The 13,940-nt window shown below is 41.1% G+C and overlaps 2 protein-coding genes across 2 annotated transcripts in view; one reads left to right on the top strand and one right to left on the bottom strand.

The window, feature by feature from the left end:
• Window positions 1-13,940, bottom strand: part of abcf3 (ATP-binding cassette, sub-family F (GCN20), member 3) — a 172,627-nt gene that overhangs the window by 78,440 nt on the left and 80,247 nt on the right. The window lies entirely within an intron of this gene.
• On the top strand, window positions 382-12,672 carry LOC130095976 (uncharacterized). Its single transcript, XM_056262590.1, is given in 7 exon segments — window positions 382-702; window positions 7,789-7,957; window positions 8,670-8,764; window positions 8,767-8,862; window positions 8,865-9,677; window positions 10,169-10,238; window positions 12,665-12,672. Coding segments are annotated over 7 exon segments (1,572 nt in total).

Here is a 13,940-nt window from a genome sequence, read left to right as displayed (position 1 = left end):
ACGCTACTGAGAAATGTAGGTAAACTAGTAACGGCGCTGTTTTGAATGCCGCTACTGCCCAACACTGCCCCTAACCAATAAGTATATAAAAATAAACTTCCTTTATGTGCTGCAACAGATCCTCAGCTCTTCCATGTCCCAGAAATTGTGAGCCAAAATACCTCGAGCTGACACAGCCATCCTCCAAAAAACGAATGTGTATGTCCATTTGTTCTTTCTTTGACGATTCATTCAGACTCTCATCAAACATAAGTACGTATGGTCCGGCATGATTTATAGCTTCTACCAGTTGCTTCTTAAAATAGGGGGCGATGCCAAATTTGATTATGTAGCTGGTCTTGTCTTTGGCCAAAGCATGCGATTTGGGAATCCGGGAACATCATGCTAAACAGCTCTCCTTTGCCATCATTGGACTTGAACGAGTGGTTTTTCACTGCCAAAACTAAACACCATAGTACTTCAGCCTGTAGCGTAACGGTGGTGGTGCAGATCGTCTGTATGCTGGTGGTGGGATTACTGGCAGTGGACTGCGAGGAGCGAGCAGGCAAGGTTGAGGGAGCAGTGGAGGTTGATGGCGTCGATGTAGCCGTTGGTCCAGCGCAAAACAGCGACAGTGGTAGCTGGGTGTTACGTCCTCCCCGCATCCTGGCTTTGTGGCTAGTAGACTCCCTGTGGGAATTAACCGCCTTCACCCCCATCCAAGTAATATTTATCGTTTTCTTGCAAACGTTGCAAAAAGCTTCTCGACTGTTTCCAACTACTGGCCTAAGCCAGTCTTTTAACCGAGCATCCTCCAGCCAGAGGTCCGAAAACTTGCACGTTGGGTGGTTCAAGCTTTCTTTGCCCGACCTTTCTTTTCTCTGTCTTTGGGTCCGACTCAAAATAAAAATAAATTCATGGAAGTTTAGTAAGGAAATAGGCCTGCACACGTAAGTTACCCTAATTGAAAACCATATAGACCCAGTTAGATAGGGCTTCGAAAATGTACTACCTTGTCAGATGACGTTTACTACTTTTTACTGGCCTTAATTTGGCATAATTTAATTTACTACCTTTTACAACCCCGCGGAAACCCTGAACTCATACAGGTTTGCAACAACTTGAGGGTGAGTAAATGATGACAGAATTTTAATTTTTGGGTGGAGTATCCCTTTAAGCTTGAGCACGTCTTCAGGTGAGGTCTCGGTGAGCCTTCAGGTGAGCATGCTGTCCCGGGGTAACACTTTTCCTGCTGTTAGACAAAGTGGCACTCATGTTTGTTTTTGAAAATTCATTAGCTTACCTTGACAGTCTGAAGAACTAGGAGTGATTTGTTGCTGTAAAATAGACGTTTTGTAAGTACTGGGGTTAATTCCTTTTTTGACAGTAATTGTATTTTTTAGCTAATGTTACCTTACAGTGGTGGTGACAAGACTAACGTTAACATTACAGGGTGGTGAAGTAACTTAAGTTAGCTTTCTAGCTAAGTTGTAGACACTTCCAATTTAACGTTGACGTTGACAACCTTCTAATTTTCTCCCGTGCTGGGTTTGATATAGAGCAGCCGTTGCCTATCTTGTCAACTGTAAAAGTAACAACGCAAGTCGATTTTATGATGGAAGTTAAATCAACAGTCTTGTCTGTGGAAAATTCCACCCGCTGTTAGACCAAGCAGCACTCATACAGGTCCTTCTCAAAAAATTAGCATATTGTGATAAAGGTCATTATTTTCCATAATGTAATGATAAAAATTAAACTTTCATATATTTTAGATTCATTGCACACCAACTGAAATATTTCAGGTCTTTTATTGTTTTAATACTGATGATTTTGGCATACAGCTCGTGAAAACCCAAAATTCCTGTCTCAAAAAATTAGCATATTTCATCCGACCAACAAAAGAAGTGTTTTTAATACAAAAAAAAAAGTCAACCTTCAAATAATTATGTTCAGTTATGCACTCAATTGTCAATACTTGGTCGGGAATCCTTTTGCAGAAATGACTGCTTCAATGCGGCGTGGCATGGAGGCAATCAGCCTGTGGCACTGCTGAGGTGTTATGGAGGCCCAGGATGCTTCGATAGCGGCCTTAAGCTCATCCAGAGTGTTGGGTCTTGTGTCTCTCAACTTTCTCTTCACAATATCCCACAGATTCTCTATGGGGTTCAGGTCAGGAGAGTTGGCAGGCCAATTGAGCACAGTAATACCATGGTCAGTAAACCATTTACCAGTGGTTTTGGCACTGTGAGCAGGTGCCAGGTCGTGCTGAAAAATGAAATCTTCATCTCCCTAAAGCTTTTCAGCAGATGGAAGCATGAAGTGCTCCAAAATCTCCTGATAGCTAGCTGCATTGACCCTGCCCTTGATAAAACACAGTGGACCAACACCAGCAGCTGACATGGCACCCCAGACCATCACTGACTGTGGGTACTTGACACTGGACTTCAGGCATTTTGGCATTTCCTTCTCCCCAGTCTTCCTCCAGACTCTGGCACCTTGATTTCCGAATGACATGCAAAACTGAGCAACAGTCCAGTGCTGCTTCTCTGTAGCCCAGGTCAGGCGCTTCTGCCGCTGTTTCTGGTTCAAAGGTGGCTTGACCTGGGGAATGCGGCACCTGTAGCCCATTTCCTGCACACGCCTGTGCATGGTGGCTCTGGAATATTTCTACTCCAGACTCAGTCCACTGCTTCCGCAGGTCCCCCAAGGTCTGGAATCGGTCCTTCTCCACAATCTTCCTCAGGGTCCGGTCACCTCTTCTCGTTGTGCAGCGTTTTTTTGCCACACTTTTTCCTTCCCACAGACTTCCCACTGAGGTGCCTTGATACAGCACTCTGGGAACAGCCTATTTGTTCAGAAATTTCTTTCTGTCTTACCCTCTTGCTTGAGGGTGTCAATGATGGCCTTCTGGACAGCAGTCAGGTCGGCAGTCTTACCCATGATTGCGGTTTTGAGTAATGAAACAGGCTGGGAGTTTTTAAAAGCCTCAGGAATCTTTTGCAGGTGTTTAGAGTTAATTAGTTGATTCAGATGATTAGGTTAATAGCTCGTTTAGAGACCCTTTTCATGATATGCTAATTTTTTGAGACAAGAATTTTGGGTTTTCATGAGCTGTATGCCAAAATCATCAGTATTAAAACAATGAAAGACCTGAAATATTTAAGTTGGTGTGCAATGAATCTAAAATATATGAAAGTTAATTTTTATCATTACATTATGGAAAATAATGAACTTTATCACAATATGCAAATTTTTTTAGAAGGACCTGTATTTGTTTTTGAAATTCATTAAAGCTGCAGTAGGGAGTTTTGAGAAAACGTTGACTTAGCCTGAACATTTGAACAAGCATAGGTCCCACCCCCTTGCTCTCTGCTGCGCTGCAGCACTCCCTCCACAGCGGAGCCTGTCGTGAACGCGCAGGCTAGTAAACAGGGCCACCGATAACAGCGGATAAAAAGTTATATGGCACATTCACTAATAGGGACTAAACGTCAATAACATGCTTTACATTGACTATGGCCTGCCCATTCTTTGACTACAAACTTGGTCCTCAAATCATTATGTATTTTTTGCAAATGGCAATAGGACCACTAGGATGAGCCAGAGGAGCTTGATTTTTACACAGATTATCTGTCTCATATCCTACTGTCAGGACATAATGACAGTTTTAGCAAATACATTTTTTCAAAAGTTACCTACAGCAGCTTTAACTTAGTTAGACAGTCCGAATAACTAGCACTGATTTGTAGCTGTAAGATACAGCTTGTAAGTATTGGGGTTTAAACTTTTTTGGTGTGTTATTGTGTTTGAATCATGTGAGCCATTTGTGAGTGACAGGTAGTAGTAAAGTAGCTTTCTAGCCAATGTCACACACATTTAAATTTTAAGGTTGGCAACCAGTGTAACGTTAGATCCTTTTATATACTGTCTATGGTTAGATCACATATTTTCAGATTTAACTAATGTGTATATATTTGTTACTTTTTACATGGTTCAGTGGTAATTGATATCCGTTTGTGATCCAAATATGGACTTTGGTGTTGTTAAGGCAATCTGTAGGCCATATAAAAAATAACAGGATTTCTAGTTTTAAATCCCTTTCAGCTTAATAGAACACACTGTTCAACTGTAAAGTCAGTTTGTGTGAGCATGTATCTGAGACTGTCATTGAGTTTATTCAGCACTCAAAGCTGCATAGCAATGCTCCTAACTATGTACCATTGCGGTGTGCCTGAATGCTCACGGGTGTATCGCAAAGCAAATATTTTGAAAACTCATATGTACAGAGAGCATAAAGGGCTTGGATCATCTGTGCAACCTTGCAGGCAATTTGAAACACCCTTGAAATGTGTGGCTCAGTTTTGTATGGTTACATGTGACAACTTAATGCTCCTTAATCAAACATTTGAAGTCACAGATACAGGAAGGCTCAGAAACCATATGCCCAGTCAGAGGTTGTGATTGCAGGTTTACAGTTGCGTCCACTTTAGCCTCACATTTTTCAAGAAAACATACAGATCTAGATCACACCATGTTAGGCTTGTCCGATCGTGCTGTCCCCAGTTGTAGTCTGCCTAGTCAGCCATGTTCTGATAGTTCTGTTGTGGATGGTATTGAGCCAGAAGGGCCATTTGCTGTGGATGAAACTCTCTACTTGCAAAACATTGCCCTTCTGTATCTAAAATTACAGGGCAAGTTGTTACTACCAGCCAGTACCATACAGACAATCATTGAGGACTTTAAAAATGCCCATGAAATTTGCCTATCACATTCACTTATGATTCTAAGGGAGAAACTGAAAGAACTTGGAATCCAAGAGGCCACTATAAGCGACATCATTGATGAAATCAACGGGGAAGATCTTCTTAGGATGTGTAACGAGACATTTTGAGCACAGACCAAAAAAGTAAAAGTGTTTTTAAAAACAGTTTCAGCTATGTTGAGCTTGTGCCTTTTAGGTTAGGCAGTGATGAAGATGGTAAGGAGTGCTTTGCCCAGTATATTCCTATACATGAGACACTGGCCACACTGTTCAAAAGTGAATCTTAAAGAGAACAGTATGTGTCCACACATTTTCAGCCAGCTACAGGAAATATCATTCAGTGAGAGATGGAGGGGGATTTAAAGGCAATCAGCTGTTGAAAACACAGCCATCATCTGTTGGGGGTGATCCTATACCAAGATGCCTTTGAGATTGTGAACCCACTTGGTTCAGGAAAGAAAAAACACAAGATTTTAGCTGTCTACATGACCTTGACAGATATTTTGCTTCACAATAGATCTACAACAGATCACATGCAGCTTGTCCTCCTATGTAAGGAGAAATATTTCAAATACTTTGGCATGAACAAGGTTTTTGAACCATTGATCAGAGACCTCAAACTTCTAGAGGAGAAAGAAATCTTGACAAACAATGGCATGGTTGTGAAAGGAGCTTTAGTCGCCATTTCAGGAGACAACCTGGGGTCACATGGTATTGGGGGTTTTGTCGAAAATTTCAGTTGGGCAAAATATTTCTTCCGCTACTGTGAGATAGACAGAAGTGCATTTCTCAACGAACCTCACACATGTGGGACTTCAGCCTGTTCTCACGTAAATGCGTCTCTATAGCACGCATTGTGTATTATCGTGCAATTTATATGCGAAAATGAGTTTTTACGTGCATATGATACGCAGTTTTTGCGTGCATTTGATACGCAGTTCATTTGCGTGTAATACACACGCACCCCACACCACTAATTCTACCCAAACGTATAATACACACGCACCCCACACCACTACTAAACCTACCCTAACCAACCCATGCGTATCATATGCACGTAAAAACTCATTTTCGCGTATAAATTACACGATAAACACACTGCGTGCTATAGAGACGCATTTAGTGTGATCGGGTTGGGGACTTCAAGAACTGCACAATCCTATCAAAGTCATTTGCAAAGTTTAAATACCAGTGCTACTGTCTCCGAATGCAGCATCAAAATGGACTCTCCTTTTAACAAGCTTAATTATTTTCATGTTTGCCAGCCAGGGCTCCCACCATGTCTGGGGCACGACTTGTTTGAGGGTATTGTGTCTTATGACCTTGCTTTGTTTGTTGGTCACCTTGGTTCAAGAGAATCACTTTACCTACGTACAATTAAACACATGTAAAAACCAATTCAAGTATCAAGGAAATGATGCCAGCAGCAAACCAGCAGACATGTCCCCTAGGAGTGAAATATTAAGTGGACAGGCAGTGCAGAATTGGAGCTTTCTTCGGTTGCTACCTCTTTTTGTGGGTGACAGAATTAAAAATCCTTCTGATAATGAAGTATGGCAACTTGTTCTGCAGCTGAGGGAGATTGTTGAGCTTGTTTGTGCACCAGCTATTACAGCAGGTCAAGTGGCATATCTGAAAGTCCTCATTGAAGAATATGTCTTAAGTCGCCAAACACGTTTCCCTGAAAGTCCATTAAAACCCAAGCATTACTATTTGTGCCATTACCCAGAGCTTATTCTTCACTTTGGTCCACTTATACGCCTGTGGACGTTACGTTTCGAGAGAAAACATCTTCAAGCAGTGTGCCAGAAAATTGCACAACTTTAAGAATCTTTGCAAAACACTTGCAGAAAGAGTTATTCCAAGCCTACATAAGTGCAGGCAGTCTCTTCCCTTCAGCTGTGAATGTTGAAAAGGGTACAGAGTTTTATGTGAGTGATTACAACGACAGGATCAGGGCATCTGTAGTTGGTCAACATTTTGAGTCACAGTCTGCAATAGCTTGCAATGACGTCACAGTGAAAGGCACCATTTACCGAAAGGGGATGTTTGTTTTGCTTGAGATTACTGATGGAGAACTTTCTTTTGGAAAAATGTATCTCATCATTGCTCTCAATGAGTCTGTGCACTTTGTAACTCAGAAACATACTTTTGTGAAGCTGAGTGACATCGGTGTCTATTGTGAATTAGGAACAGCCCAAGAAGATTATGTTTGCATCAAGCAAGATGATTTGCTAGACTATTATCCTCTTCCATCATACAAAATGTATGATGTATTACTAATTGCTCTCCACCATTCTTTTCCAGAGGCAGTTTGAGCTGGCATGTGACAGAAGTGGCTGGAATAGATTTGAAGAGTGGAGCAAGCTTGTGAGGTAAAAACGCATATTCAAGATGTAAACTTTGGTGTACTTTTTAATAACGTTTTAAAGTGCGTATACTTTTCTTCCACTAACAAATGTTCACCAATGCATGTATTTATCACAGTGATGGGAGGAACCTGTAGGGATTTCAAAGTTGTAAATAATTTAAGCTTAAAGTTATTCTGTTACTCATCACATAGTAAAGGTTTAGGTTCCCAGAGATTTTAGGTGTGGTAGAAACACAAATGATATAGAACAAAAATATAAATGGCTTTCCCTGTCTTTACTAAATTCAACCTTCAACTGTTTTCTGCTGCTTAAAAGTCCTGGTTCATTACACAGAGCCAATTCATACCCTCTTTTTGTCATTAGCTTGAGCTACTTTTGTGCCGACTAAATGTGTTTTCTATATAGGTGAATTGTGTTACCCTTCTAGTTAGTATACAGTGCAAAGGGAGAGAGTATTTGAAATCCTGATTATTGTTTGAAATATCGGAAAAGTTGTAGATGCAGTTTAAACAACACAGTTTCATTCAACAATCTTCTGCCCTTGAATTACCTGATTCTCGATGGCAATCTGATTAAGACTGGGATGTATAAAACCATTGTAAATTGAAAAATGGGATTGTTTGTATGTCTGCACTAACTCTTTCTCTCTTCAGAAAATGGATCAAGAAATGAAAGTGGTTTGGTGTTGTGGTGTTATCATTCTTACCGGGTCTCTCTGAAGAAACTCTGACTTCACAAGAGCTTGGTGTTTAAAACAAGGAAGACCTTGTTTTGGTACAAGAAAAGGATCTAGAGAGATACCTTAGACCTATTCAGTGTCGAAAATTACTGAACGGATTTCAAGGTAACTGCATTTTCATACTCTCCGATGAAACGTTGAATAAACGATAATACTATGGTTCAAAAGAATGTTTCTAAAGGCCAGCAATATTTCACAATTTTCTTATTAATTCTAGAAAATCCCCAAACTTTGCAATGTGTCAGTCTCTTAATACTTTCTGACCTCACTACCTTTGTGTGGGCAGATGTTTATGGGTAAAGAGTTGTTGTTTTTTAATCAAACATTACACAAAGGGAGGAAGTTGTTGGGGACTATTTTCAGCTACCGATTTGTTGGTCTAGTGCGGTAGTTCCCAAACTTTATTAGACCATTGCATTCCTTCAAATTAAAAATGTTTTCATGGACCCACAACAACAACAACCTTATTTATATATCACCCTATATACAAAAAATGCAGCTCAGGGTGCTGTACAATAAAGACATTACATGTCAGGGTGTGTCACATAAAAGTAGACATAATATGGACAATTATATTAAAATTATATTAGATACAAATTAAGTTCAATAATCTATATGTTTCAATTAAAAAGTAATATCAATCACTCAAAAGAAAACAAAACAAAAGATTTACAGATACATACTTACTAAAAAGAAACAATTAATATGTATAAATGTTAATGTTAAATGTATTTATTTCTTTTCTCTAACATTCAGTGTCTTTTCCCTCCAGTTAACATACATTCCATCTCCATGTAATCTGTTCTTTCAATTGTAGGCCTTGCAGAGGTTGATTTGGAACTGGTTCCTGTCCCCTCTCCAACCTTCATCCCCAGCTCCTCAAGCACTCCTTGCACCATACCATCAAGCTCCCCATGCACTCAAGACACTGTTTGCAGCTTGGCAGACCGTGGCAATGGCATGCAGACTTCCAAGTCAACTAGGATAGGATGTCAGCGGCAATTCGATATAACAGGCAATAACGAATAAAACAAGACCATCACCAGGAGATAGAAAAGATATGGTGAAGGCAGTGGTGGATCAAATGTTTGAGCATGATCGTAACCCAACTAGAGCAATATGTCATCAGGTTGTTCGAAGCATTGTGAGGAGCCATCCGAAATGTTTCGCTGATGTTGCAAAAAATGGAGACATCCACAGTGATGGTTGTTATTCTCTTTTGCAGCAAATTATAACTAGGGTGGAATATAAAAACGGAAACAATATTCTTGTGAGATGACGCAGAAAGAGAAAGAGAAGGCCACGCAGTGAGGTACCAGAGGAAAATAGAGGCATGGCAAGAGGCCCTGTGGATCAGTATGGCTGTGTCAGGTGGTGTCCTGCAGAAATTCCGCCAGGTGAAACAGAGGCGTCATTGGATGGCATCAAAAGTCATCTCCTCAACATCTACTCAGAGGAAGGCATGAGTGGTGCTGAGAGAGTTGAACCTCTGATGGAGAAGACCTACGTCATTCAGCGCCGCTATCTGAACAGTATGCCTGCACCAGCCATTGCAGTGGTTTAGGAGGAATGGCATCCATTTTTCACCATTTTTTCCCACTTCAGTCTTTTGACTGATGTCTCCATCCTTGTGAAGTTTCGAGAGGCCCTGGATAACAAATGCAACACCATTATGAAGTCCTGCCAAGACGTCAACGGTCATCAAGGGGTGAAAGATGTTCTGGCTTATTTTGAACCCAAGGCTTCAGACAAGGCTGCATGTGTTCTTCTCCTCCTGATGGCGTACTTCAAAGAGTCCAAAGATGCCATTGTGCTTGATGTTGATGTAAGTTTATTTTAACTCTCACATTAGGATTGTTTTTTAATGTGTAGACATACACTCACCAATCACTCTATTAGGAACACCATACTTATACTGGTTACGGTCACCCTTTGTTCTCAAAACAGCCAATGGTCATGGCATGGATTCCACGAGGTGTTGGAAACATTCCTTTGAGATTATTTTCCTTATTACTATGACTGCATGCATCACATAAGTTATACATTAACTGAAGCTCCTGACCTGTATCTTTGTGATTTTATAGTATACAGTGCTGCCACATGATTGGCTGATTGGATAATTGCATGAATAAGCAGGTGTACAGGTGTTCCTTATAGTGATAGCTGAAGTTCTTGGTGAGTGTACAGAGTACTTCCTACATAACCCATGATCACAGTCTAAGCTTTACAAAATGTGTATTGACTAAAAAAAAAAGAGAAATCTATGGGTACAAGATATGTTAACAGTCTTATTATTTTCTTATTCTATATTTCCAGGTGTGTGCCATAGCCACTGACATTGAAAGGACGGTAATGCTACCAAGCACCCCTCGCTTGATTGTCCAAGGTAATGTTGATGACATTTTTTTTATGCATTTCACACCATCAAGTCATACTTTTGGTACTTATCCAGCAAGTGTCTCTTTGGTGCACACTCATCTGGTTGAACTACACTTTTGTCTTTCATCCCAAACTTCTTCAAAAACATTACCCCTCTAGCTCTTAATCTCCTCCTGGTTCAATCAAATTGTAAGCAGTGTATTTTTTTACATCTTCACATACACTCACCTAAAGGATTATTAGGAACACCTGTTCAATTTCTCATTAATGCAATTATCTAATCAACCAATCAAATGGCAGTTGCTTCAATGCATTTAGGGGTGTAGTCCTGGTCAATACAATCTCCTGAACTCCAAACTGAAAGTCAGAATGGGAAAGAAAGGTGATTTAAGCAATTTTGAGCGTGGCATGGTTGTTGGTGCCAGACGGGCCGGTCTGAGTATTTAACAATCTGCTCAGTTACTGGAATTTTCACGCACAACCATTTCTAGGGTTTACAAAGAATGGTGTGAAAAGGGAAAAACATCCAGTATGCAGCAGTCCTGTGGGCGAAAATGCCTTGTTGATGCTAGAGGTCAGAGGAGAATGGGCCGACTGATTCAAGCTGATAGAAGAGCAACTTTGACTGAAATAACCACTTGTTACAACCGAGGTATGCAGCAAAGCATTTGTGAAGCCACAACACGCACAACCTTGAGGCGGATGTGCTACAACAGCAGAAGACCCCACCGGGTACCACTCATCTCCACTACAAATAGGAAAAAGAGGCTACAATTTGCAAGAGCTCACCAAAATTGGACAGTTGAAGACTGGGAAAATGTTGCCTGGTCTGATGAGTCTCGATTTCTGTTGAGACATTCAGATGGTAGAGTCAGAATTTGGCGTAAACAGGACATGGATCCATCATGCCTTGTTACCACTGTGCAGGCTGGTGGTGGTGGTGTAATGGTGTGGGGGATGGTTTCTTGGCACACTTTGGGCCCCTTCGTGCCAATTGGGCATCGTTTAAATGCCACGGCCTACCTGAGCATTGTTTCTGACCATGTCCATCCCTTTATGGCCACCATGTACCCATCCTCTGACACAGCGCAACCACAACACAGCGCTGAATGAATGATGATCTGCTTTTATGTCATTTTTCCTTTTCACAAATGTATTAGCAATAGCATGAAACACTGATATTCTGATTGTCAAATATGTGCAAGTGGATGGGTTTTGTTGTTTAAACATCTTTATAACGATCGCGTTAGTTGAGCTGTATGCACAATGGGCGGCGCCATTTTAGTTTGTTTTACAGTTCAGAGAATCGGATCTGTTGGATTTACAACACGTCAATTCCTCCACTTCTCACGAAATACATGAAAGTAAGTGGCCGGTGAACTGGGAGAAGAATCAGGTCAAATGTAAAGCTACTTACACAATGTGTATCTGATATGAATAAAACGTGTCGTCTTATTATAATGGAAAGGATTATTATTGCCGCTTCCATAGACATCAGTGTGCATTTTACAAACTCAAAATCATTGTTTTGCTAGTACTTATGTGTATTTAAATGACTGAAACCTAAAATAAACATTATGTGGTTGAAAACACTCAATAGTTGTGATATATATCACAGCACTGAGGGCGTCTGTCTCTGGCTCAGCGCCAGCCAACGCGCGAAAGCACATTTGAATTTAGCAGTTGATCACGTGATGCACTGACCGTTCTAATCACACCAGTGTGATCGTACGCTCCAGGGACCAGCCAAGACTGATCACACCGGTGTGATCGTACGCGTGAAAGGGTTAACCGACGCTGATTTGGGTGGGTTTCTCCCATCCCCATACAATGTCACTTCTCTGTCTTTCACTGCCCAAAACCCGCCCACAAAGTTACTTGCGCTTCGCACTTGATACTTGCGTTTCAGATCGTTAAAATAGGGCCCATAGTCTCACTTTTAGTTACGTCTTTTATAGTATTTCGAAGGGCAAAAACATGAACTTTAACTATTGGCTTTACTTCTTCAATCAGCTGTCACTTTAGGTGCGAGGCCAGTAGCATATAGCATTAGCACCTCAGCTCCACCCACGTCCCGCCTCTTTGGCCATTTGAGTGACGAGAGGTGACGTGCTGCCAAGGTGGCGACGGCCGGCCCTGCCCACTTTAGGCTTCAAAAACGCTCTTCAGAAACATACGGGTGACGTCATGGACATGTATTTTTTTACAGTCTATGGTAAAACCCCGTTCACACTACAAGCGACAAAGCGACACGATACCATTCATTTCAATGGGGAGTGGGCGATTTCCGGCGACACTGTGTTTGAGTGCTGAGAATGCCCTGATAAGTTCATCTTTGTCCAGCGATTTTGTCACCTCGTGCTCAATTGAAATCTGAGCGAGAGCCGACAGCCGCTCTTGAAGCATTGTTGACCTCAGGTGTGTTTTTATTAGGGCTGTAGTCAACCAAAGATATCCTTAGTCGACCAAAGTCCTGTCCTGTGCAACGATCAGTCATAGAGCATTTATAAAACAACAACGAAAAAACATCAATAATACATAAAACTATAATAATAATACAATTCTTTGAAAATTAAGTGATTTTTTAACTGCAAAGTGAGGAGCTCTGTCCTAGGTCTGTGTGACAGTCACAATCGCGCACCTGACCACACCACACGCTACAAAAAATATAACTGCTAAAACTGCCAAATAATGAAAAATCCTAACAAAAGCTCTCGTTTATACAGACTGTATATTCTTCTTTACTTTCAAAGCTATGGGTTAACTTTTGTCCAGCCGATCTAGGCGTTTTAGACATAGCAAGCTGCCTGACACGTGTATATCTCGCTTACCGCTTTTAGGTGATAGCCCATATTGGTCGTTGAGCTATGGTAAGTTAGCTTTAGCTTGCACTCCACAGTCTTGTCGTCTTTTTTTGTAAAATGCAGCCAGACAAAAGATTTAGATTTCTCGGACATTTTGTCGACTAAAGCCAAAACAAGTAGCGTTCTTACTGAATGAATACAGCAAAGCTACCTATATTCCTTACTGAGCGCGAAGAAGCAGTGCAGCCAGACACAGGTGCAGTTCCCGAGTGTTTTACGTGGTGCGCTAAACTGTGGTGCTGTTACAAAATAGCCTAAATTAAAGCATTTAAAGTTGGGGATAAAACATAGGCTAATTATATTTAGAATACAGTAATATATAACTGCTTATAAAGGAATAAATATCAAGGAGTAAATCAATGAAAATTTCTTTCTATTGGTAAAAAAAATAAAAAATTATGCAACTGGTCGACCAATGAGAATGTCAGTCGACCAAGAGGGCATCGACCGATTAGTCGACTAAACGACTAAAGTTGACAGCCCTAGTTTTTATTAGCTTCAAGCGAGAGAAACTCCTCTCTCCGCTCGCTACAGTCACAGGCACTATCATCATGAGTCGGAGAGCAATGCTGAGGTTTGGATACAGTTCAACTAAATTGTTTCTGTAAATGTAGCTCAAAATCTGCAGTCCAGTGGTTTCTTTTGCTGGCACGGCAGTGACAGCAGCCAAGCTCTCGCGCACAAGGTCCTCAGCGTCCACATCATCGAGGGTTTTTTCTATATTTGCGCAGCTTTCTTTGAGGGTGTAACTTTCTACGGCCCTTTTCATTTCCTCTCTACTCTAAATGAAACCAAACAGACCATGACATGTCTCCATCAACTTGAAGCGCTCACTAGTGCCTGTA

The sequence above is a fragment of the Rhinichthys klamathensis genome, unplaced genomic scaffold (genome assembly GCF_029890125.1).
Source record: "Rhinichthys klamathensis goyatoka isolate OS25496 unplaced genomic scaffold, OSU_Roscu_1.1 h1tg000011l_1, whole genome shotgun sequence".
Taxonomy (NCBI): Eukaryota; Metazoa; Chordata; class Actinopteri; order Cypriniformes; family Leuciscidae; genus Rhinichthys; species Rhinichthys klamathensis.
Note: the sequence above shows the minus strand (reverse complement) of the source record. Positions and strands in the feature narration are given on the sequence as shown.